At 41.9% G+C, this 26,065-nt stretch overlaps 2 protein-coding genes across 7 annotated transcripts in view; one reads left to right on the top strand and one right to left on the bottom strand.

The window, feature by feature from the left end:
• The first annotated feature begins 497 nt into the window (after nucleotides 1-497).
• On the top strand, nucleotides 498-21,020 carry OXA1L (OXA1L mitochondrial inner membrane protein). Its single transcript, XM_041758564.1, has 10 exons — nucleotides 498-650; nucleotides 1,102-1,260; nucleotides 1,965-2,178; nucleotides 19,025-19,168; nucleotides 19,421-19,506; nucleotides 19,681-19,845; nucleotides 20,014-20,118; nucleotides 20,228-20,390; nucleotides 20,476-20,556; nucleotides 20,640-21,020. The coding sequence occupies exons 1-10, from the start codon at nucleotides 588-590 to the stop codon at nucleotides 20,765-20,767; spliced, it is 1,308 nt and encodes a 435-aa protein (XP_041614498.1). The 5' UTR covers nucleotides 498-587; the 3' UTR covers nucleotides 20,768-21,020.
• A 315-nt stretch (nucleotides 21,021-21,335) lies between these two features.
• SLC7A7 (solute carrier family 7 member 7) overlaps nucleotides 21,336-26,065 on the bottom strand; it is a 35,112-nt gene continuing 30,382 nt past the window's right edge. For all 6 annotated transcript variants that reach the window (XM_041758557.1, XM_041758561.1, XM_041758563.1 and 3 more), the window contains exons 5-10: nucleotides 24,499-24,622; nucleotides 24,025-24,128; nucleotides 23,650-23,746; nucleotides 22,455-22,604; nucleotides 22,050-22,233; nucleotides 21,336-21,843 (exon numbers count right to left, since the gene is read on the bottom strand). In XM_041758557.1, coding sequence (XP_041614491.1) covers nucleotides 21,737-21,843; nucleotides 22,050-22,233; nucleotides 22,455-22,604; nucleotides 23,650-23,746; nucleotides 24,025-24,128; nucleotides 24,499-24,622 — 766 coding nt within the window. In that variant the 3' untranslated portion in view covers nucleotides 21,336-21,736. The remainder of the gene's footprint in view (nucleotides 21,844-22,049; nucleotides 22,234-22,454; nucleotides 22,605-23,649; nucleotides 23,747-24,024; nucleotides 24,129-24,498; nucleotides 24,623-26,065) is intronic.

Below are 26,065 nucleotides of genomic sequence, written 5' to 3'. Positions count from 1 at the left end.
AGCAAGTATTGATGTCTTTTCCATACCGCCATCTTCAACATGTTAGATACTCACACAACCCCACTTAAGGAAAGGAAAGCTGAAAGGTGGGGTCCCCTCTTCAAGCTGTGTCGTCTTATCTGGGAGGAAAATATTTCCTATAAACTGCCTTCCCTCAATTTCTATCAGACGCCAGACTACCCTCACATTTCACTTAATTTACAATTACAATATTATCTAGCAGTAAGAATAGAACATCGCTAGACAGGAAAAATTCACGCCAAGCCCAGTCAAGCCCGTCCGGAACTTATTCTTTAACTCAACAAGTCAGAGGAGAATCACGGACTTACAGAAGACAGCAAAATTCCCCAGGTTTTTGCAGTTACTACACGAGGAACTTCCTAGCTCCAGAAAACACTGCGAGATTTTGTTAATAGGGCCCTTAGAGTCTTCTTACCCACTTCAAATATGGCCGCCAAGCTCCAGTCTCCTTGACCACCTGACCGCGGCAGCAGCTCTGGCTTCAGGCCCATTTCCAAAAGGGCCTCTTTCCGCGAGGTTAAAGTTATGAGTGCGCAGGCGCGAGCGCAAGCCCCCTTCACGGCAAGATGGCGCTGGGCTTGATGTGCGGACGGCGGGAGCTTCTGCGCCTGTTACAGCCACGGCGTCAGGTAAGGAACCCCCAGGGCTAAGCGCCAGGATGCGGCCCTATCCCCGTGGCCCGGGCCCGAGCCCGAGACAGCCCGTGCCACGAACAGCAGGAGCAGGCGCTGACCTCACCGGGACCTGCCTCTCTTGACCTCGACTTGCCTGAGGACGCGGGAGGGTTCCGTCCCCGACCCTGAGCGTTCAGGGGTCGCGTATTGTTGCCTGTTGGTGGGTCGCGTATCGCCCCTGCCACGGAAACTTGAGCGTCGACCTCCGTCCTCTGTGCTCCGGGTGGGCCTGCGGTAACCGAGAGCCGAGACTCCCAATTGCGTGCCTCCGGGCCAGCCATCTGCGCGCGGAGAGTAGAATCCCTTCACCTGTGCTAGCGGGCTGCCTGCTTCGTGGCGGCGAATGAGCATGATGAGCGGCGTCTGTCCCCGATGAAAGGGCTCCATCCTTCTTTCATCCTCTCAGTTCCACAGCGTCGTAGGGCCCTTGCCCTGGCCGCGAAAACCGCCGACCGCGGGGCTCGTCTTGGCGGCGGGCCGGTGCTGCGATCGCCCGCACAATGTCCTCGCGGCTCCTGGCCTCCGGGGCCTCAGTACCTCTGTGATCTTGTTCGCAGAAGCCCAGGTAAGAGGCGAACCGCCCCTGCGACGTTAGGAATGGCGTTTGTTGATTTTATTTTCTGTTAACTGTAACTAGGGGGAATGTGGCACAGAGTTCTTGGCCACACCTCATACGGCTCCCCGGAATGGTAGCACCTCTGCTTCGGATAGATTTTCAAGTCAGTGGGAAAATGATTGAAACTACAGCAGGAGAGATTTACGTTACATTCAAAGCATTGTTGCCATCGTGGTGGCAAGCCAGTGACGGTGTAGGAGAGGTGATTCCAGGTGTGCGTGTGTATTAGAAAAGTTGTAACTTGCATATCAGTGACTTCGTGAATATTAATATTTCTGATGGTGAGACCAAGTAAATATTTGGGTTTTAAAAACTGAATTGTTTTAAATAAAAATTATGATAGTTTCAGTATCTGCAAAGTCGTGCCAGTGATACTCAAATGACTGAAGTTTGGAAAACGCGGATAGAAGAAATAACTTACTATTAGGAACGGAAGTCATGAAATCTTACTCTAAGTAACATATCTTCCTGCCTCGAGGAAAAAATAAAATGTCCTTTTCAAGCTTTCAATTCTCTGTACACTGTAGGCTAACCTGGGAGAACAAGAAGTAGAAAGTCAGTAGAACAACCTGATACTAGTTATTATCTTAGGGGATGTGTGATTTCTCTATGTCCCCCCAACTGAGTATTACACATGACTTCCTTTTGCACAGGTTCAGGCCCCTCCTGTCATTCCTGCAACTCCCTCACCCACAGCAGTAACAGAGGTGGCTTCTGGAGAGACCGCAGATGTAGTCCAAGCGGCTGCCGAACAGAGCTTCGCTGAACTGGGGCTGGGGTCATACACCCCAGTGGGACTGATTCAGAACTTACTGGAATTTATGCATGTTAATCTAGGCCTACCTTGGTGGGGGGCCATCGCTGCATGTAAGGGGAACACATCCTGATCAAGGGTAGAGGAAATGGAAAACTAGGGGTAGAACTTTAAAGCTAGCCCGTTCTGTAAGTGGATGGAGGGAATACAGTTGACTCTTGAACCACCTGGGGGTTAGGGGCACCAACACTGAAAATCCATTTATAACTTTTAACTCTTCAGTAACTTAATAGCCTACTGTTACAAGACTTACTGATTATATAAACAGTCAATACATGTTTTGTATGTTACATGTATTCTATATTGTTACAATAAAGTAAGCTAGAGAAAAGAAAATGTTAAAATTATAAGAGAAAATACATGTACAGTACTGTAAAAGAAAAATCCCCATATAAGTGGGCCCCCACAGTTCAAACCTCTATATAGTTCAAGGGTCAACTGTAGTGTAGAAGTTTAGGGTCAGAAAAGCAAATGATGAGGCCCTCAGATGAGGGATAGAGGCTCTTGACGCTTAGATATGCTCTACTTATGTTTCCTAAAGGTCATTATAAAACCGCTCAATCATCTGGGACTCAACAAACATAGGTTTGTTTTTTTTTTTATTTAAAGATTTTATTTATTCATGAGAGAAGGAGAGAGGCAGAGACATAGGCAGAGGGAGAAGCAGGCTCCACGCAGGGAGCCTGATGTGGGACTCTATCCTGGGACTTCAGGATCACGCCCTGAGCCAAAGGCAGAGCCAAAGGCAGCCACTCAACCACTGAGCCACCCAGGTGTCCCGAACATAGATATTGAATGTGAGTCTGGGGTTAGAGTAAGGAACCTTGTTAACAGTGATGAAGCTGGACAATAGAAGATTAGGCCAGGCGCTTAAACCCCTCAAATTGGAAGATGCCCACGTTATAGTCTTGTGGTCTAAGACTATACTTTAAATTCTGTTTTTCCTACACCTTGCTCCAGCAATCATCCTTTCCCCTGTGTTCTGCTTCTCTGTTTTTACTGCCCTATTCTGAAAATATAAACCCGTCCAAGCATAACATGGATTTCTTAAGGAAAAGTCCCTTCTTTTCATCCTTAGTTCTTCTTTCATAGCTGTTATTTAAAAGACTATTCTGTGAGCAGCCCGGGTGGCTCAGCGGTTTAGCACCACCTTTAGCCCAGGGCCTGATCCTGGAGACCCAGGATCGAGTCTCACATCGGGCTCCCTGCAGGGAGCCTGCTTCTCCTCTGCCTGTGTGTTCCCCTGTGTGTCTCATGAATGAATGAATGATTGAATAAATAAATAAATAAATAAAGTCTTTTAAAAATAATAAAATAAAAGACTTCTGCACGCAGTAGACTTCTTTCCACTCTTTGACACTCAGCAATCTGACTTTTGTTTTTTTGGAAATCTCATACCACCTCATTTGGTTAGTGACATCATTGCTAAACTTATTTTTCACATTTTTGACCTTTCTAAACTTTTTTTCCAGTTTGTTTTATTGAAGTGTAGTCTATATTATGTTCCAGGTATATAGCATAGTGATTCAACATACATAGTAGGAAGTGATCACCATGTCACCATATAGAGTTGTTATAATATATTACCTGTATTCTCTATGCTGTACATTGCATCCCTATGTTCTTCTTTATCTGTAACTGAAAGTTTGTACCCTTTTTTTTTTTCCCTTTTTAAAGTTTATTTATTTAAGCAATCCCAGGGCACCTGGCTGGTTCAGTTTATGGAGTGTGCAGCTCCTGATCTCAGGGTTGTGATCCCAGACCACACATGGGTGTATGGGACTTGAACTCATGACCCCAAGATCAAGAGCCATATGTTCCATCAATAGCCTAGCACCCCTGGAAGTTTGTACCTTTTAATTTCCTCCTGTTTTGCCCATCTTCTCCAACCCTCTCCCCTCTAGCAACCAGAATATTCTTTTTTTTTTTTTAATTTTTATTTATTTATGATAGTCACAGAGAGAGAGAGAGAGGCAGAGACACAGGCAGAGGGAGAAGCAGGCTCCATGCACCGGGAGCCCGACGGGGGATTCGGTCCCGGGTCCCCAGGATCGCGCCCTGGGCCAAAGGCAGGCGCTAAACCTCTGCGCCACCCAGGGATCTCTAACCAGAATATTCTCTCTGTATCTATGAGTCTGTTTTGTTATTCTAGATTCTGCATATAAGTGAAACTATACGGTGTTTGTCTTTCTCTTTCCATTCATGTCACAGATGGCAAAATCTCATTCTTTTTTATGGCTGCATAATCTATTGTGTTGGTGTATACCACACCTTCTTTATCCAGTCACCTATCACTGGACACTTAGGTTGCTTCCATATCTTTACTATTATAAATAATGCTGCAGTGAACTTAGGGGTGGATATATTTTTGGTTTGGGGGGGTTGGGCTTTTTTTAAGATTTATTTATTTTAGAGCATGTGAGAGAGCAAGCAAGCATGTGCATGAGTTTGGGAGGGGGCTGGGCAGATGTAGAAACTCTTTCCAGACTCCCCAATGAGTGCAGGGCTGGATGCAGGGCTTTGTCTCATGATCCATGAGATTATGACCGGAGTCAAAACCAAGAGCCAGCCTCTCAGCAGACTGAGCCTCTCAGGTGCCCTAGTGCATATATATATTTGAAGTAGTGTTTTCATTTTCTTTGGGTAAATACCCAGCAGTGGAATGGTTGGATCATGGTACTTCTATTAATTTTTTAAGGAACTTCCATACTATTTTCCATAGTGGCTACACTACTTTGCAATCCCACCAGCAGTGTACCAGAGTTCTCTTTTCTCCACATCCCTGTCAACACTTGTTATTTCTTGTCTTTTGAGTCTAGCCATTCTTTTTTTTTTTTTTTTTTTTTTTTTGAGTCTAGCCATTCTGATAAGTGTTGAGGTGATACCCCATTTTGGTTTTGACTTACATTTCCCTGATGGTTAGTAATGTTTAGCACCTTTTAAAAAATAAATAAATAAATAAAAAATAAAAAAATGTTTAGCACCTTTTCATGTGTCTGTTGGCCATCCACTTGTGTTTGGAGAGATGTCTACTCAGGTCCTCTGCCCATTTTTTAATTGTATTATTTTTGGGATAATAACCCCTTATTGATTATCATTTGCATGTATCTTCTCCCATTCAGTACGTTACCTTTTTGTTTGGTTGATGGTTTCCTCCACTGTGCAAAAAGCTTTTTGTTTTGGTATAGTTTCAGTAGTTTATTATGCTTTTGTTTCCCTTTCCTGGGGAGACATATCCACAAATATGTTGCTAAGGCTGATGTCCAAAAGTTTGCTATCTATATTTTCTTCTAGGAGTTTTATGGTTTCAGGTCTCACATTGAAACGTTTAATCCAGTTTGGTTTTATTTTTGTATATGGTGTAAAAAAATGATGAAGTTTCATTCGTTTGCATGTGGCTGTCCACTTTTAACACCATTTATTCAAGAGTTTGGTTCATCTTTTCTCCATTGTACATTCTTGCCACCATTGTCGAAGATTATTTGACCATATAAGTATGGGTTTATTCTGGACTCTGTTCCATTCCATTGGCTTATGTATCTATTTTGTACATTACTGCTTTATTGCTTTGTAATATATTTTGAAATCTGGGATTGTGATAACTTCAATTTTGTTCTTAAAATTATTTTGGCTATTCAAGGTCTTGTGTGGTTCCATACAAATTTTAGGATTATTTGTTCCAGTTCTTTGAAAAATGCTATTGGTATTTTGATAGGGATTGCACTGAATGTATAGATTGCTTTGGGTAGAGTGAACATGACATTTTTTAGCAGTATTCTTCCAATCTATGAACATGGTATGTCTTTTCATTTATTTGTGTCATTTTCAGTTTATCAGTATTTTTAGTTTTCAGAATACAGGTCTTTCACTTGCTTAGTTATTTATCCCTAGATATTTATTCTTTTTGGTGCAATTGTAAATGGAGTTTACAAGTATCAGAAAGTATCTTTCTGATACTTCATAATTAGTGCATAGAAACACAAGAGATTTCTGTATATTAATTTTGTATCTTGTGGCTTTACTCAATTCATTTATTACTTGTAATCATTTTTTTTAGTGGAGTCCTTAGGGCTTTCTATGTATATCTTCATGTATTTTGCAAGTAGTTCTACTTCTTTCTTACTGGTCTGAATGCATTTTATATCTTTCTCTTGTTTGATTGCTGTGGTTTGGACTGCCAGTGCTGTGTTGAATAAAAGTGGCATGAGTAGACATGGCTTGTTACTGATCTCAGTATTTCACCATTGAGTGTGAATTTAGCTGTGGGTTTTTCATATATGGTCTTTCTTATGTTAAGGTATATTCTGTCTAAATCCAGTTTGTTGAGAGTTTTTATCTTGAACAGATGTGGAATTTTGTCAAATGCTTTTTCTGCATCTGTTAAGGTGATTAGGGGGCACCTGGGTGGATCAGTCTGTTAAGTATCTGCCTTTGGCATAGGTCAAAATCCCAGGGTCCTGGGATCGAGCCCCACATTGGGCTCTCTGCTCAGCGGGGAACCTGCTTCTCCCACTCCCTCTGCTTTGCAAGCTCACTCTCACTTTCTCTCTCTCTGTCAAATAATATCTCTTTTTAAAAAAGATGATCATACAGTTTTTCTTTCAGTTTGTTAATGTAGTAAATCACATTGGTTTGTGACTATTGAACCATCCTTGCATTACCAAAATAAATCTCACTTGATCAGGATGAATAATCTTTTAAATGTATTTTTTTAAGATTTTTTATTTATTTATTCATGAGAGACACACAGAGAGGCAGAGACACAGAGAGAGAAGCAGGCCCCATGCAGGGAGCCCAATGCAGGACTCTATCCTGGAACCCCAGGATCATGCCCTGGTCCAAAGACAGGTGGCACTCAACCGCTGAGCCACCTAGGCATCCTGCCTTTAAATGTAATCTTGAATGAGGTTTGGTAATAATTGCGGGGTTTTTTGCACCTGTGTTCATCACAGATTTTTGGCCTGTATAGTTTTCTCTTTCTGTAGTGTCTTTGGTTTTTGGTGTCGGGATAATGCTAGCCTTGTAGAATGAGTTTGGAAGCTTTTCTTCCTCCTATTTTTTGGAATAGTTTGAGAAGGATAGGTATTAACTTTTTTTTTTTTTTTTTTTTTTTTTTTAAGATTCTATTTATTCGTGAGAGACATAGAGAAGCAGGCTCCCTGCAAGGAGCCCAATGCAGGACTTGATCTTGGGCCCCAGGATCACGCCCTGAGCTGAAGGCAGGCAGTCAACCGCTGAGCCACTCAGGCATCCCTTAATTCTTTAAATGTTTGGTAGAATTCACTTGTGAAGCTGTCTGGTCTTAGACTTGTGTTTGTTGGGAGTTTGCCCATTCAATTTCATTCTAGTAGTTGGTCTATTAGGATTTTCTGTTTCTCCCAGATTCAGTTTTGGAAGATTGTATGTTACTAGGAATTTATCCACTTCTAGGTTGTCCCATTTGTTGGCATATAATTGTTTATAGTAATGTCTTGTACTCCTTTGTGTTTCTGTAATGATTGTTACTTCTCTTTCATTTTCGATTTAATGTATTTGGAACCTCTTCTTGGTGAGTCTGGCTAAAGGCTTATTAATTTGGCTTATCTTTTCAAAGAACCAACTCTTGGTTTCATTGATTTTTTTCTTTTTAAGACATTCATGAGAAGGCTCCCTTCTCCACAGGGAGCCTGATGCAGGACTCAATCCCAGGACCCTGGGATCACAACCTGAGCCAAAGGCAGACACTCAACTGACTGAGCCACCAGGTGTCCCTCATTGATCTTTTCTATTGTTTTTATTCAGTGTCCATTTCAGTTATTTCTGCTCTGATCTTTATTATTTCCTTTTTTCTACTAATTTTGGTCTTTGTTCTTTTTCTGGTTTATTTAAGTGTAAGGTTAGATTATTTGAGATTTTTCTCGTTTCTTGTATTATAAATTTCCCTCTTAGAACTACTTTTGTTGTGCCAAAGACTTTTTATTTTCACTTGTCTCAAAGCATTTTTTTATTTCCTCTGATTTCCTCATTGACCCATTGTTGTTTAGTAGCATGTTGTTTAACCTCCACATGTTTGTGTTTGTTTTTGTTTTTCCAGTTTTCCTCTGGCAGTTGATGTCTAGTTTCATGCTGTTGTGGTCAGAAAAGATACATAATATGATCTCTGTCTTAAATTTAATTTTTTTAATATTTTATTTATTTATTTATTTATTTATTTAATTTATGTATTCATGAGAAACACAGAGAGAGGCAAAGACATAGGCAGAGAGAGAAGCAAGCTCCCTACAGGGAGCCCTATGTGGAACTCGATCCCAGGACCCCAGGATCATGCCCTAAACCAAAGGCAGACACTCAACCACTGAGCCACCCAGGTGCCCTAGTCTTCTTCAATTTATTGAGATTTTTTTTTGTGGTCCAATGTGATCTGTCCTTAAGAATGTTACATGTGTACTTAAAGAATATGTATTCTGTTGTTTTTTTGATGGAAAGTTTTGTGTATATCCTTTAAGTCCCATCTGTGGTGTTCAAAGACACTGTTTCCCTAATGACTTTCTGCCTGGATGATCTATCTGTTGATATAAGTGGGTTGTTAAAGTCCCCTACTATTGTATTACTGTTTATTTCTTCCTTTATGTCTGTTAATATTTGCTTTAGGTATTTAGGTGTTCCAATAATTAGATGGATATTTACACTTATTGCATCCTCTCTTTTAACTAATCTGTTCATTATGTAATGTCCTTCTTTGTCTCCTGTTAGTCTTTGTTTTAAAGTGTATTTTATGTGATCTAAGTATTGCTACTCTGGCTTTTTTAATTTACATTTGCATGAAACATCTTTTTCCATCTCTTCACTTTCAGCTTGTATGTACCTTTAGGTCTAAAGTGAGTCTTATAGGCAGGATATAGTTGGGTCTTGGGGTTTTTTTTTATCCATTCTACCACCCTCTGTCTTTTATGTTTTTTGTTGTTGTTGTTTTGTTTTAAATATTTTATTTATTTATTCATGAGAGAGAGAGAGAGGCAGAGACACAGGCAGAGGGAGAAGCAGGCTCCATACCGGGAGCCTGATATGGGACTCGATCCCGGGTCTCCAGGATCAGGCCCTAGGCTGAAGGTGGCGCTAAACTGCTGAGCCACCAGGGCTGCCCACCCTCTGTCTTTTGACTGGAGCATCAAGACCACTTACATCTAAAATAATGAGTATTAAAAATAAATAAATAAATAAATAAAAATAAAGTAATGAGTGTTAGGTATGTACTTACTACCATTTTGTTATTTTCTGTTTGTTTTTGTAGTTTTTCACTGTTCTTTTCTTCTCCTCTTGCTCTGTTTGTGATTGATGACTTTAGTGTTCCCTTGGTTTTCTTTTTATTTTTTGAGTAATACAGATTTTGGGTTTGTGGTTACCATGAAGTTGATATTTAACATTCTAATTATATAGCAATCTACATGAAGTTGATGGTCACTCAAGTTCAAACACATTTTAAAAGAACTTCCCTTTTCACTACTCCCCTCTCATGTTTTGTGTTTATATTGTCATATTTTACATCTTTTAATTTTGTGTGTCCCTGAACTAATTTTTAGACATAATTTTACTATTTTTGTTTTTTAACATATTAGCTATTAGATTATAAATACATAATGTTTTTATATGTACATTTTAAATATATTTCTGTGTGTTTGCTTTTACTCCTGGGGTTTTTTTTCCTTTCATAATTCTAATTATGGCCTTTTAAATTTTTTCCACTTAAAGAAATCTCTAACATTTCTTGTAAGGCTAGTTTAGTGGTGATGAATTCTTGTGACTTTTGGTTGTTTTTGTTTTTTTAAAGATTTTATTTATTTATTCATGAGAGACACAGAAAGAGAGGCAGAGACACAGGCAGGGGGAGAATCTGCAGGCTCCTCGCAGGGAGCCTGATGTGGGGCTCAGTCCTGGGTCTCCAGGGTTGAAGGTGGTGATAAACCGCTGAGCCACCCAAGCTGCCCCTCCTGTGACTTTTGGTTGGGAAATTCTTCATCCTGCCTTCAATTTTGAATGATAACCTTGCTAGGTAAATATTCTTGACTGTAAGTTTTTTCGTTTCAGTACATTGAATATATCATGTTCCTGAAAAGTCAACTGATAGCCTCATGGGGTTTCTCTTGTATGTTACTAAGTTGCTTCTTTTATGCTTCTTTTGGAATTCTTTAGTTTTGACATTTTAATTTTTTTTTTAATTTTTATTTATGATAGTCACAGAGAGAGAGAAAGAGAGGCAGAGACACAGGCAGAGGGAGAAGCAGGCTCCATGCACCGGGAGCCCGATGTGGGATTCGATCCCGGGTCTCCAGGATCGCGCCCTAGGCCAAAGGCAGGCGCCAAACCGCTGCGCCACCCAGGGATCCCTAGTTTTGACATTTTAATTATTACATGTTACAGGGTGGACCTCCTTGGCTTCATCTTGTTTGGAATTCTCATTGCTTCCTAAATCTGGATGTGTTTCCTTCCCCACGTTAAGGAAGTTTTTAGCTTGCTTCCCCCCCCCCCCCCAATAATTTTTCTGCCCCCCTTTCCTTCTGAGATTGCTGTATATATTTTCTATCTCTTTATTGAAGTTCTTTTTTTTTTTTTTTTTAAGATTTTTTATTTATTTATTCATGAGAGACGGCGTGGGGGGGTGGGGGCAGATACACATGCAGAGGGAGAAGCAGGCTCCATGCAGGGAGCCTGACGTGGGACTCGATCCCAGGTCTCTAGGATCAGGCCCTGGGCTGAAGGTGGCGCTAAACCACTGAGCCACCCAGGCTGCCCTCTTTGTTGAAGTTCTTGCTAAGTTTATCCACTCCTAGACCAGTGAGTATCTTTATGACTATTACTTTGAACTCTTTATCAGGTAGACTGATTATCTCCCATTTCATTTAGTTCTTTTTCTGAAATTTTGTCTTACTCTTTCATTTGTTGGATATTCCTCTGCCACCTCATTTTGCTTCACTTTCTGTGTTTGTTTCTATGAAATGGGCAGAACAGCTAAACTTGAAGAAATGGTCATGTGTATGGTCATCCCCTGTGTACACTGTGTAGCTGGTGACTGGCTGGCTGGCTAGAGCTGTGGCTGGCATGAGCTGGAGGTCGTGTGGCACTCCCATACTGGGGTTGCCTTGATGGGATGACCAGAGCTAAAGTGAGTACAAGCCAGGGTTCTCCACATAGAGGTTGTCCTGGCAGGACAGCTGAAGCTAAAGTGGATACAGGCTGGGGCTGGGGGGTGTTCTAGGGCACTCCAATACAGGGAGCACTCTGGCAGGGTAGCTGGAGACAAAGCAGGCATGAGCTGAGCGGTTCCAGAGCACTCTGCACCAGGGTTACCCTAGGAAGTCACCTGGAGCTGAAGTGGTGCAGGCCTGGGATGTTTCAGGCTACTTCATGCTTATGTCACTTTGACCATATGGCTGGAGGTATAATAAGCACTGGCCAGGAGTGTCCTAGCATGTGCCACCCTGGGGCTGCCTTGGATTAGATGGCTTGGGCTTTGGTAGGCTAAGATCCTGGGGCTCACTGAGGAGGTAGGCTGGCTAGGATACACATACCCTGCTCTTATCTATGCTATTAAGGTGGAGGGGGAATATAAACTATGGTACTCACCAGCCCCACCCACCGACCCAAAGAGAGTTTCAGTAGCTACCGTACCATTTGATGGAATTCTACAACTGGATCCTTTTTTAAGTTGCAGCTTTTTTTTTTTTTTTCTTTCTGTGCCCCAATGCATCCAGGGTTGGTATGGGCTAGGGTCCTGGGGCCCTTGGGCCCTGCTCCCATATGTACAGTCAGGGTGGAAGGAGAATGTAAACTGTGGTGCCCTCTAGCCCCTAAGAGCTGGAAAGAGTTCCAGCAGCTCTCCCACTACCTGGCAGGGTTCTAGAGCCAGTTCCTTTGTGATTTAGTGGCCTACTTATTTATTAATGATGTCACGACCCTGAGATCAAGAGTCATATACTCTACCAAGTGAGCCAGCCAGGCACTGCTAGTTGTCCTTTTAAACTGCTTTTTTTTTTGTGCCCAGGGCAAAACAGTGTTGTCTCTCCCCATTGCAGGTCACTGTTTGTGGAGGTTCCCTTAATTAGCATGTGTCCATCTCTCCTGCCATTCTCTTTGTGGCCTCTCTTTTGTTATGCTGAAGCTGATCAATTAGCCCTCAGTTCTTCAGGAGGAATTGCTCTGTAAATAGGTGTAGATTTGGTGTGTCCATGGAGGAGGTGAGTTCAGGGTCTTCTACATTGCCATCTTGAACAGGAAGCCAGGTAGTATGGACACTTTAATAATATTCTTTGAATCCATGAACACAGTTTCATCTTTCCATTATTTGTATTGCCTTTAGTTTCTTCAGTCAGTGTCTTAACAGTTTTCAGAATACAAATCTTTCCCCTCTTTGGTTAAATTTATTCCTAGGTAATTTATTCTTTTTGATGCAATTGTGGATGGGATTGTTTTCTTAATTTCTCTTTCTGATAGTTCACTATAGAAATGCAATGAGTTTCTATATATATTTTTAAGAAGATTTTATTTATTTATTCATGAGAGAGAGAGGCAGAGACACAGGTAGGGGAAGAATCAGGCTCCCTGCCAGGAGCCTGATGTGGGACTCGATCCCAGGACCCCAGGATCACGACCTGAGCGAAGGGCAGACACTCAACCACAGAGCAACCCAGGTGCCCCTATATATACTACTGTATCCTGCAAACTTACTGAATTAATATATTCCAATCATTTTGAGGTGAAGTCCTTAGGGTTTTCTCTATATAGTAATGTGTCATATGCAAATAGTAACAGTTTATTTTTTCCCAATTTTATGCTTTTTATTTCCTTTTCTCATCTGATTGCTGTGGTAGGACTTCAAGCACTGGCATAACTTGTTTTATTGTGCTTTGCATTTTTTACATATTGAGGATTTGTGGCAACCCTGCATCATGCAAGTCTATCAGTGCCATTTTTTTTAAATAATTTTTCTTTTTCTTTTTTTTTTTTTTTTTTATGATAGGCACACAGTGAGAGAGAGAGAGGCAGAGACATAGGCAGAGGGAGAAGCAGGCCCCATGCACCGGGAGCCCAACGTGGGATTCGATCCTGGGTCTCCAGGATCATGCCCTGGGTCAAAGGCAGGCGCTAAACCGCTGCGCCACCCAGGGATCCCTATCAGTGCCATTTTTACAACAGCATTTGTTCACTTCCTGTCTTTGGGTCACATTTTGGGAATTCTCACAATATTTATTATTACATTTGTCTTAGTGTTTGTGATGTTACATTGCAGTCGTTTTGGAGTGTCATAAACTGCACCCATATATAACAGTAAATGTAATCAGCGTGTGTGTGCTGACCATTCCACCAACCGGCCATTCCCCCTGAGGACTCCCTATTCCCCAAGACACAACAGTATTGAAATTAGGCCAGTTAATAACCCTACAGTGGCCTCTAAGTGTTCAAGTGAAAGAAATAGTCACGTTTCACTTTTTTTTTTTTAAGATTTTTTAAAAATTATTTATTTATTTATTTACTTATTTTTTTTATGATAGTCACAGAGAGAGAGAGAGAGAGAGAGAGAGAGGCAGAGACATAGGCAGAGGGAGAAGCAGGCTCCATGCACCGGGAGCCCGATGTGGGATTCGATCCCGGGTCTCCAGGATCGCGCCCTGGGCCAAAGGCAGGCGCCAAACCGCTGCGCCACCCAGGGATCCCAAAAAATTATTTATTTATTCAGGAGAGACACAGAGAGAGAGGCAGAGACATAGGCAGAGGGAGAAACAGGCTCCCTGCAAGGAGCCTGATGTGGGACTTGATCCCGGATCCTGGAATCATGCCCTGGGCCAAAGGCAGCCGCTCAACTGCTGAGCCACCCAGGAGTCCCTACATGTTTCACTTTAAATCAAAAACTAAAAATGATTAAATTTAGTGAGGAAGGCATGTAGAAATCTTAGGCAAAAGCTGGGCCTCTTGTGCTAGTTAGCCAAGTTGTGAATGCAAAAGAAAAGTTCTTGAAATTGAATGTTATTTCTTTGAACACAAGTGATAAAAAATGAAACAGCCTTATTGCTGACATGGAGAAAGTTTCTGTTTTCTGGATCAGAGTAGTCACAACATTCCCTTAAGTAAAAGGCTAGTCTAAAGCAACACCCTCTTTAATTCTGTAAGAGGCTGAGAGAGAGAAGGATGCTGCAGAAAAGTTAGAAACTAGAGGAGGTTAAAAAAAAAAAAAAAAAAAACTAGAGGAGATTAGTTCATGAGGCTCAAGAAAAGAAGCCATCTCCATAACAAAATACAAGGTGAAGCAACAAGTTATCTGGAAGATCTAGCTAAGAGAATTAATGAAGGTCACCACACTAAACAGCAGATTCTCAACATAGATGAAAACAGCTTTATACTGGAAGAAGATGCCCTCTAGGACTGACAGAAGTCATGACAGGCAAGATTCTTGGTAGGAGTTAATGTAACTGGTGACTTTAAGGTGAAGCCAGTACTCATTTCCTATTTTGAAAATTGCTGTATCTACTCTGCTTGTGCTCTATAAATAGAACAGCAAAGTCTGAAAAACACATCTATTTAGAACATGGACTGAATATTTTAAGCCTACTGTTGAGACCTAGTCCTCAGGGGAAAAAAAGGTGACTATGCATCTGGTCACCTAAGAGTTCAGACAAGAGATGTAGAAGACTGATATTTTCTTTCTTTTTTTTTTTTTTAAAGACTCATGTTTTCATGTCTACTGATGCAACATCTATTCTGCAGCCATGGGTCATGGAGTAATTTTAAGTAATTTCAAGTCTTATTTTTTAAGAAGTACATTTTGTAAGGCTAAATCTGCTGTAGTGATCCCTCTGATATATCTCGGCTTTTGGAAAGGCTTCACCATCCTAGATGCCATAAAAAACATTCATGATTCATGGAAAGAGGTAAAAAATATCAACATTAATAGGATTGGAAGAAATTGATTCCATCTTAATGGATGACCACGGAGGAAGTAACTAGGGATGTAGTGGAAATAGCAAGAGAACTAGAAGTGGAGCCCTAAAGATGTGACTGAATTGCTGCAGTCTCATAAAACTTGAATGAATAAGGAATTGCTTATGGGTGAACAAAGAAAGTGACTTTTTTTTTTAAGATTTATTTATTCCTGAGAGACAGAGACCTAGGCAGAGCGAGAAGCAGGCTCCACGCAGGGAGCCTGATGTGGGACTTGATCCTAGGACTCCAGGATCATGCCCTGGGCCAAAGGGAGGCACCCAACCGCTGAGCCACCCAGACATCCCAGAAAGTACCTTCTTAAGATGGATTTACTCCTGGTGAAGATGCTATGAAGACTGTTGAAATGATAACAAAGGATTTAGAATATTACACAAACTTAGTTGATAAAGCAGTGGCAGAATTTGAGAGGATTGACTCCAATGTTTTAAAGAAGTTTTACTGTGGGTAAAATGCTATCAAAGATAGCATGCTACAGAGAAATCATTCATAAAAGGAAGAGTCAATTGATTTGGCTGACTTCATTGTTGTCTTTTTCAAGAAATTATCACAGCCACCCCAGCCTTTAGTAACACCACCCTGATCCATGATCAGCCATCAACATCAAGGCAAGACCCTCCATTAGCAAAAAGATTACAAGTTGCTAAAAATTCAGTGATGGTTAGCATGTTTTAGCAATAAAGTACTTTTTAATTAAGGTATACATGGGTTTTTGGATATAATGTTATTGCACTTAATAAACTATGATATAGTGTAAACACAACTTATGTGTTCTGAGACACCATTAAATTCATTTGACTCACTTTATTGTGGTATTTGCTTTGCTGTGGTAGTCTAGAACCAAAACTGCAACATCCCCAAGGTACACCTGTACTATGTTGAATTAAAAGCAGTGAGAGGGACACCTGGGTGGCTTAGTGGTTGAGCATATGCCTTTGGCTCAGGTCGTGATCCCAGAGTCCTGGGATCAAGTCCTGCATTGGGCTCCTTGCAGGGAGCCTGCTTCTCCCTCTGCCTATGTCTCTGCTCTCTGCGTGTCTCTCATGAATAAATAAAGTTTATTTATTTATTCATAAGAGACAGACGGAGAGGGAGAAGCAGGCTCCATGCAGGGAGCCCGACATGGGACTCGATCCCAGGTCTCCAGGATCAGGCCCTGGGCTGCCCAAAAAATAAAAATCTTTAAAAAAAACAAAAAAAAAAAAAAAAAAAAACAGTGAGAATGGGCATCCATGTCCCTGATCATAGAACAAAAGCTTTCAGCTTTTCACCAGTATTTTAGCTGAGTGTGTCATATATGGCCTTTATTATGTTGAGGCATATTCCCTCTATACCTTCTTTACTATGACTTTTTATCATAAATGGATTTTGAATTTATCATCAGATGGTTTTTCTGTGTCTATTGAGATGATTTTTACCCTTTTTGTCAGTGTGTATCAGTGTTGTGTATATTGAACCATCCTTGCATTCCTAGAATCTCTCTTGATTGTGATGTATGATCCTTTCAATGCATTCTTGCTAATATATTGTTGAGGATTTTTACATGTATGTTCAGGGATATTGGCTGTAATTTTCCTTTTTTTGTGATGTCTTTGGTATTAGGGTAGTGCTGGCCTTACAGAATAACACATTCTTTTGTTATACAAAATATAACAAAATATATATTTTGTATAACAATATATTATATATTGTTATATTGTATAACAATATATATACAATATAGTATAACAATATAACAAAATATATATTTTGTTATATATATGTGTCTTTTCAATAACACATTGAAAGCTTTTCTTCCTCTTTTTTTTTTGTTGTTGTTGTTGTTGAAAACTTTGAAAAGGATTGGTATTAACTCTTAAATGTTTGGTAGAATTCACCTATGAAGCTGTCTGGTATTGGGACTTTTGTTTGTTGGGAGTTTGATAATCCATTCAATTTCATTACTAGTAATTGGTCTGTTCAGATTTTCTGTCTCCTCTTGATTTGTCTTGGGAGATCTTATGTTTCTAGGAATGTATCTGTTCTAGGTTGTCCCATTTGTTGGCATATAATTGTTTACAGTAGTGCCTTACAATCCTTGTGTTTCTGTGGTATTGGTTATTCTTTTGTGTATGATCTTATTTATTTTGACAATTCTGGCTAAAGCTTTATCAGCTTCATCTTTAAAAAAAAAAACATCTCTTAGTTTTGTTGATCTTCTCCATTATATTCTTAGTCTATTTCATTTATTTCTGCTTTAATCTTTGTTACTTCCTTCTACTAACTTTGGACTTTGTTCTTTTTCTAGTTCAGTTAGCTGTAAGGTTAGATTATTTGAGATTTTTCTTGCTTCCTGAAGTAGGTCTATACTGCTATAAGCTGCCCTCATTGAGCTGGTTTTGCTGCATCCCATAGGTTTTGGACTAATTGTTTCTATCTTCATTTTTTTTTCTTTCATTTCTTCCTTTACCCATTGGATTTTTATTTTTTTTATTTTTTTTTAATTTTTATTTATTTATGATAGTCACACAGAGAGAGAGAGAGAGGCAGAGACACAGGCAGAGGGAGAAGCAGGCTCCATGCACCGGGAGCCTGACGTGGGATTCGATCCCGGGTCTCCAGGATCGCGCCCTGGGCCAAAGGCAGGCGCCAAACCGCTGCGCCACCCAGGGATCCCTAAAAAAAACAAATTAAAAAAAAAAAAGATGTATAAAATTTGTTCTGCTAAAAAAATAAAATCTGTTCTGCTAAAGTCCTTTATGCAGAGATAGTTCTGTATGTAGCTGTAGATTTTTGTAAATTCTTGAGAGGATAGAAGCTCAGGATCGTTCCTACTCCTCCATTTTAATCCCTTTGAGCCTAGAGTCCTGTGTTAAACACTTTAAACCTTGAAATCTATCCCTTGGCTTTTGTGATCATCTTTCCTGATTTTCTTCCAGTCTTTCTGAACACTTCTATTGCTATTGCCCAGTTCTCAGTTTACTCCTTCAGGGCTAGCATCCTCTGTTTCATCCATAGCTTCCCATCTCTTTCCACCCCACATCAGCCATCATAATGTTGATAAAGCCTAAATCCATATTCCACACACACCCACACACCATCACCCTCTCTTCTCATCTCAGACCCTCTTGCTTGTCTACAGATGTATAACCTAAGTAAATATTTGTTGGAATTATCAGGAAATAGGAAGTGTAAGAAAAGAAACGGGGAAGAGCTAAAGCAGTAAGCCACCAGATTACTACCTACCTTAGGGATTTCTAGGATAGTGGCTTTCAAACTTCATTCCTGGGAGCCCCAGAGTTCTATAATGGTAACTCTGAGAAAAGCAAAGGCCAGAGCCTGAACAGTTCTAAAGCCAGACTACCCCCTCACCCAGAGCAGTTCGGTTTTATCTGTTATGTATATTGGGACTACACTAATAGTTGAGGGTAGAGGGCAGCCCGGGTGGCTCAGCGGTTTAGTGCCACCTTCAGCCCAGGGTATGATCCGGGAGACCTGGGATCAAGTCCCCCATTGGGCTCCCTGCATGGAGCCTGCTTCTCCCTCTCTCTTTCCCGCTCTGTGTCTCTCATGAATAAATAAATAAAATCTTTAAAAAAAAAAAAAAAAGAGTTGAGGGTGGAGGGATTCTGTTGGAGGGAACAGAAAAGTTCAGAAACCACTGAGCTGGAAAAGTATCTTCTCTCACCTCCTTTTGTTAGAGGAAATAAACAGTATTCTTGGCCATTTGTTTACAGACGTTGATGCTAAATTTTTATGATATCAAAGCAGAGGACTAAGCCTTGGAAGAACTAAATCACCCCTGCCTTTTGTTTTGGGTGACGTTTAGCAAGAGTCAGTGTTGAAAAGACTAGAATAAGAAACACTCTTTCAGTGAGGACCTAAAAACCTTCAACCTTCTGACTTTAGAACTGCTTTAATTTCACTCCAGTCCTAGTATGTGTTTTCCAGGTACTGTCCTTGCCCGCTGCTTGGTGTTTCCTCTCATCGTGAAGGGCCAGCGAGAAGCAGCCAAGATCCACAACCACTTACCGGAGATCCAGAAGTTTTCCACTCGAATCAGAGAGGCCAAGTTGGCAGGAGACCATGCTGAGTGTGAGTTAAACACAGAATGCGCATAGGAGAGGACCACATTTGCACTTTCCTCACATTCTGCTGAAGGAGGGGAATGGCCTAAATTAGGAGTTGCTAGAGGTGGGCAAGTTCTAAAGCTCTACTTGCTTCTAAGGCCTAATGTTTCCAGTGACTGGCCAGGGTCGGGTAGAAATTTTATGGGCCAGGTGATAAGGATGGTCACCTCTACTGATGTAACAATTAGCCCAATCATTAACTTCCCCTCATTCACAGTTTACAAGGCCTCCTCGGAAATGACATTTTACCAGAAAAAGCACGATGTTAAACTCTTTAGACCTCTTATTCTACCTCTGACTCAGGTAAGCAAAAACTCTTTCTTTCTTATTTTATCCTATACCAGTCAGATAAACTCCTCTGTTTCCCATGCCCTAGACCCCAAAAAAGCAGGTAGTGGTAACAGCGTTTTCAGTAATGGAGTAATGAAAATGTCCCTTTTGCTAAAGGATCCTGACACTGTTTATCCTGTGTAATAGGCCCCGATCTTCATCTCCTTCTTCATTGCCTTGAGAGAAATGGCCAATCTTCCTGTGCCCAGCCTACAGACAGGTGGCCTCCTGTGGTTCCAGGATCTCACACTGTCTGACCCCACCTACGTATTACCACTGGTAGTCACTGCTACAATGTGGGGTGTCCTTGAGGTAAGCCCAGGTTGGTTAAGTGCCAGGCCTGCATGGTGGGGAGTGGAGGTAAAGTAGTTATGCTAAATTGTCATTCTTTGCCGCATGATAAAATAGTTGATGGGTTGAAATCTGAGCCATATTCTCTAAAATTGACATGCATTTGCTACTTTTTTTTTTTTTTTCCAGTTAGGTGCTGAGACTGGTATGCAAAGTTCTGATCTTCAGTGGATGAGAAATCTGATCAGAGTGATGCCCCTGGCAGTCTTGCCCATAACTATCCATTTCCCCACGGTAGGTAATGGCTTAGGAACTGGCTCCAAGCCTTTCCACTGGGCCTAGCCATCTCCCATCAAGCTGATAGCAGATGACAGCTCCTGAGTATGGTCTCTTTCTTATCCAGGCAGTGTTCATGTACTGGCTCTCCTCCAATATGTTTTCCCTGGGCCAGGTGGCTTGCCTCCGGATTCCAGCCGTACGAACTATACTAAAAATCCCCCAGCGTGTTGTGCATGACTCCAACAAATTACTTCCACGGGAAGGTTTCTTAAAAAGCTTCAAAAGAGGTAAGGGCCTGTCCTCAGTGAAACAGGACTGGGGGGAAATAGTCTAAAGGTGGGTATAGGACTAAGTGTCTTACTCTTTACACAGGGTGGAAGAATGCTGAACTGGCACATCAGCTACAGGAGCGTGAACGGCGCATGCAGAATCAGTTGGAACTAGCAGCTAGGGGTAAATAACCCTGTCAGGATAAATATCTGTGATGTGGTTCTTCCTTTCCTGTGTTCATCGAGATTTGTTTTCTCTTGCCCCAGGTCCCTTACGACAGACCTTTACCCACAACCCTCTGCTACAGCATGGAAAGAATCAGCCTCACAGCAGCTCTGATAACAGCAGTGCCAAGCCAAAGTCAAAGCAGCCCTGGCGTGACACGCTTGGCTGAATTCTGTTCATGCTCGACTGGTAGGAACTCTCTCTTCAAAGACTCCGCCTCAAAACAAGATTTGATACGGAGTCCATGCCCCAGACCTGGAAACGGGGGTGAGGTGCATAGAGATCTTCATTTTTAAAAGTGGATTCCATTACAGGCTCTCACATCTAAAAGAGCCAAGTGATCTTGCCATCCACAGAATTAGTAAACTTCTGTACTACATGCTGCTTCCTGATACTTATTAAACAAGGAAATGGAATGTGTACTTCAGGATTGCCCCTGCTCTTAAACTCCTACCCTGTACATGGATTTTTCCATCCACATTTATTTATCTTAGCCTATAAAATATTCAAGAAGTACATGTGCTCAAATTTTTAGAATTAATTGCTAAGAACAGAGGTTGATATTTTCACAAACAACATTTTGCTAGAGCAGCTTGGGTGTGTTTTCTTGTATAGTGACTGGTTGCATCAGGCACTGGCAGCTGACTTGAAAGGAAAGAAAATACTCTGTTTTTGGTGTTCTTCGTAGCCTAATGAGAACTGTCCCAGAGACCTGTCTAAAATGAAGCCACTCAAAGTTTAGAACATAACCCTTTTATCTAGCACCTGTGACAATTTCATGTCTCTCTAAAGGAGACAGGAGGTTCAGAGCATTATTGGCCCTTTTAGAGGAAAAGGAGTGGGTAGGCACACCCAGAGGTAAGTGAACATCTTAACACATGGGAATGTGCTACTAGTACAACCAAGCCCACACCTGACATGCTCCAGATTTTTTTACAAAGAGACAATAAAGCAATGTGTAGCAAAACAAATAAATTACTTTTCCATCTCAAAAAGCAAGTTCAAAAATTGAAGGCACCTGTCCAGAAACCTGGTCTGAGCAGCTTCAAAGAAGAAGTATACTTTCCTTTTCATGTTCCTTGGCTCCAGCCAGAAAGCTCCCTGCTTTCTACATCTCAGAAATGATTCTAGATGGTATTTAGTTAGACTTGGGATCTTGTTGCTTGGGCATCTCTCCTCCATCTTCCAAATCCATCTCTGCAGCAACTGACATACATAGGACCTGGAGGTACCATGTAGTGGATGCTACAAAGAGAAATGTGAGTCAAAACTGAGAACAGGTCAACTGAGCTCAATTCAAATGGCACTGAATGAGGCTGGCCAAAGGAACCATTCTGTTAAGCCTTAGAGTTAACAATTCCTAGTAAGGGATTAGGGCAAAACCGATTTGGAGAGTCTAAATGGGGGAGGGAGGTACAATAGCTAATCATCTTAAAGATCCAAAGGCTTACCCACAATCTTTCGGAGCCAATGAGGTCGTTTGTGTTCTGGCACCCTGATGATGAGGAAGTAAAAGGGCAAGCCTGAAAGGGCAATGCCAATGCCGATGAGGGAGTTGATGGTATCACTGTAAAGTGGCACAGCCACCAGGAAGATGGTGCAGAGGCAGAAGACCATGGGGAAGAAAAGGCTGAGCTGGAGGGTACAGAGGAAACAATTGGAGGTCAGACCGCTCATGATTGGCAGCTATAGCAACAGTTTCCCCTGTGAAAATTGGAGCACTGAGCCTTTCCATCCCCCATTCCCCCCGCCCCCCATCTCAACATGTTATGACCACTGAGTTCCAGGCAAAGGTTTGATTTTTACAAGGCCTTGTAAAAATCCCTTGGAGCGAAGATAGGATGGAGGTTGATTACCTTGAGGGGACGAGGCCGATTAGGCTCCTTCCAGCGTAGATAAAGCTGACCCACAATAGAGAGCCCCACAAAGAACCAGTAGCTGAAGCTGTAGTAGTTAATGAGCTGGAAGATGTCCTCCACACACAGGTAGATCAGTGCCATGATACCCTTGCAGACACAAGCCCAGGTCAGCTCCTTGAAGGCACACTTCCCTCCCCTTGATCTTCCACAGATCCAACCCCTTCAGCATCTCCTCACATCTGTCCTCTTCTGTTCCCACAAGCTTCAGCCCCCTGAAGAGCCTCCATAGTTGCTCCAACCTGCATTTCCAGCTTTTATCTCCTACTACCCAACTCCACACTGCTTTACCCCAGGACTTTGATACATTTTGGGGTGTTTTAAGTAATCTCTACACCAGACATAGGGCTCAAACTCATGACCCCAAGATCAAGAACTGGCATGCTCCACTGAGTGACCCAGCCAGGGTGCCCCACTCCCCTCTCTGCATACTGTTTCTCTTAACCTAAAGCCCATCTCCACTTTTTGCGACCTAACCTTAAAAATCCACTTCAAATGTACTTTGTCTAGAGGTGCCTGGGTGGCTCAGTCAAGTATCTGACTCTTGATTTCAGCTCAGGTTGTGATCTCATGGGTCATGAGTTCAAGCTCCCATGTCCTGCTCCACACTCCGTAGAGCCTGCTTTAAAGACTGTCCTCCTATCCCTGCCCTCTCAAATCTTTTTTAGAAACAAAACAAATGCACTTTGTCTAAGAAATCTTTCCTCCTTTACCTTCTACTCCTATGGAAGATCAGTTCTTCCCTTATACATCATTTACTATCATGGCAGTCATTTCATTACAATATATTCAGTGTACTTTATGCTTTATCCTAGGTGAGAGGGGGTTACCATTTTTTAGAGAAGATAGTTTTTCTATCATATTATTCTTTAGAGCTTTTGGGAAGCTAGAACAGTTGCTTCTACCTTTTTGTCTTTTTTTTTTTTTTTTTTTTTTTAAGATTTATTTATTTGAGAGAGGAGGGGCAGAGGGAGAGAGAGCCCAAGGCAGACTCCATGCTAAGCCTGGGGCTCGATCTCCTGACCTTGAGACCATGACCTGACCCAAAATCAAGTCAGATGCTTAACCAGGCACCCCCACTACTACTGTCCACATTTCTCCCACAGTCTGGCTTTTTATCCTTGAGGTCACTTACATTGAAGAGCAGAGCAGGTACTGGTGTGAACCGCTCAACATGAATCATGCAGATGGCATCAGGGAGATGGCCTTCTCTTGAGCCCACGAAGAAAAGCCTATTTTGCGTAAGATGAGAGAGGCTTGAGAAAAATGTGGGACACTGGGTATGACTGGTTCACATGCCTCATAGCCCTGTTGTCCTCCCCTCCTTCAAAAGAGTTTGAATAATATGGAATGGAGTCCAATTTTGAGATTAGTGAGAACTGAAAGCTGCTGATGGAAACGAACAAAGGGGTTAATATAGTCTGGGGAGTATGGTGACTAAACTCTGGGTCCTACCCTTCCCTGCCATAGCTCTTTACAATACTCCACCCATAAAAGACACCACTCATACCTAGAAGCAGCCACAATGGAGGCATTGAGGCCACCAAAGCAGGATAATGCAACTGCCAGTGGAATTGTCCAGTTGAAAATTCCGAAAATCTGGTCTGCAAAAGTCTAAGGGAGAGGAACAGAAAAGTCATTAACAGGACCGAAAAAGGATGAAAGGCATGGGCAAGCATGTCCCCAGTGGCCCCTACTCTAACCAACCCTTCTTCCACAGCTGGGATGGCAACCTTGTAAGCCCAGTATCCAAAGCATATATAAATATATATATATATATTTTTTTAAGTAATCTCTACACCAAACGGGGCTCAAACTCATAAACCCAAGATTAGGAATCACACACTTGACCAACTAAGACAGCTAGGTGCCCCTAAGCATACCCCTTACAAGGACTATCCCCTTTCCAAGACTTGCAGGAGCTGCAGTATTCCAAGAAGCCCACAAACACACCCTCAGCCTTCTGCTAGTGAAAATCCTTTACCACAGCAACAGCATCACTGGCCAGGATGTCCCTCATGTCTAGCACGGTGTAATAGGCCACATTGGTCAAGATGTAGATGATGGTGACAATGGGCATGGAAATGCCAATGGAGAGGGGCAGATTCCTACAGCCAAATAGAATAATGCATACATTAGTCTCTGTCACATCCCCATCTTTGATACTTAGACTCTGCCAGCAATCCAGGGATGGGGCCTCCTGTGCATTTCACCAGTGCTTTTTGCCTTTGAAACTGTACAATAGTGACTTCGTTCTTGAGTTCAGAAAGAGCATCAAGGGAAAGGAATATCACATTTAGAGAAAAGGCTAACCAAAAAGCAGAAAAAGGATTAGTGAAGAACTATGTCCCCACATAAAGCACAGGAAACTGGGAGGGGGAAGGGGGTACTTTTTAATGTTTTGTTGTTGTTGTTTTACATCCAATAGGATTCCTTCTCTCAATAGCACTGGGAAATTTGTCTTAAGGTTGAGAAATACAAGAGAAAATTAGGCAAATTGTGAAATCCAGAGAATAAGGCCCTCATTGACAAGAACAATGTGTGTACCTAAATAAGCAATCTGGGAACTGTTTATTCTACCCCCTTACTCAATGTGAGAACCTTGGGTACCATCCTAACCAATGGCCAAGAAGAAGACATGAAGACAAGGTCCCCTAGACCAATAAAGCTATGACCTTCATAAACATCCTGGGGGGGGAGGGCACACTCCAGTTATTTAGCTTCTGTCCAGTAGGTGGAAGCACCACCCAGGCCTCAGTCCCACTCCTAGGACTGCAACACTGGATGTGTGCCAAGAGGAGTTTATATTTTGACTTAAAAATTTACAGAAACTCCACTCTCTGGTAATCTTAGTTCCAAGAAACATTGAATTTTAGAGCCAGGAAGGGCTCTGGAGATCATATAATTCAACCACCTCAATTTACAGATAAGGAAGCAGGCAGAGTTGGCTGGGGACTCAAATCAGTAGAAAGACAGGCTCCATGGGGCAGCCCCAGTGGCTTGACGGTTTAGTGCCACCTTCAGCCCAAGGCCTGATACTGGAGACCCAGAATTGAGTCCCATGTCAGGCTCCCTGTATGGAGCCTGCTTCTCCCTCTGCCTGTGCGTCTGTGTCTCCGTGTGTGTGTGTGTGTGTCTCTGAGTAAATAAAATATTTTTTAAAAAAAAGAAAGAAAGAAAGAAAGGCTGCAGGCCCTTTGACTCTCTGTCCAGTGCTCTTGTCACTCTGCAGGACTACAGAATAATTTAGAGTAACAAGGTTGAAGTAATGCTGTTAAATGCTGGCACAATACCACTATGTCAGTACAAACTGGAGACACCAGGAAGGGCTCAAAATAAAAACAGGGAAGTTTGGGGGCATCTGTGACCTAAAGTTACCTATGTGGGAATAGGGTGGGTGAGCATCAAGGAAAACCCGTGAGACAGCACATGTGAACACATGATACAATCTGCTGTAATTAATACAGGTACGAGGGGCATGTGGGTGGCTCAGTGGTTGAGGTCTGCCTTGGGCTCAGGGCATGATTCCGGTCTGAGGATGAGTCCTGCAT

The sequence above is a fragment of the Vulpes lagopus genome, chromosome 6 (genome assembly GCF_018345385.1).
Source record: "Vulpes lagopus strain Blue_001 chromosome 6, ASM1834538v1, whole genome shotgun sequence".
Lineage (NCBI taxonomy): Eukaryota > Metazoa > Chordata > Mammalia > Carnivora > Canidae > Vulpes > Vulpes lagopus.
Note: the sequence above shows the minus strand (reverse complement) of the source record. Positions and strands in the feature narration are given on the sequence as shown.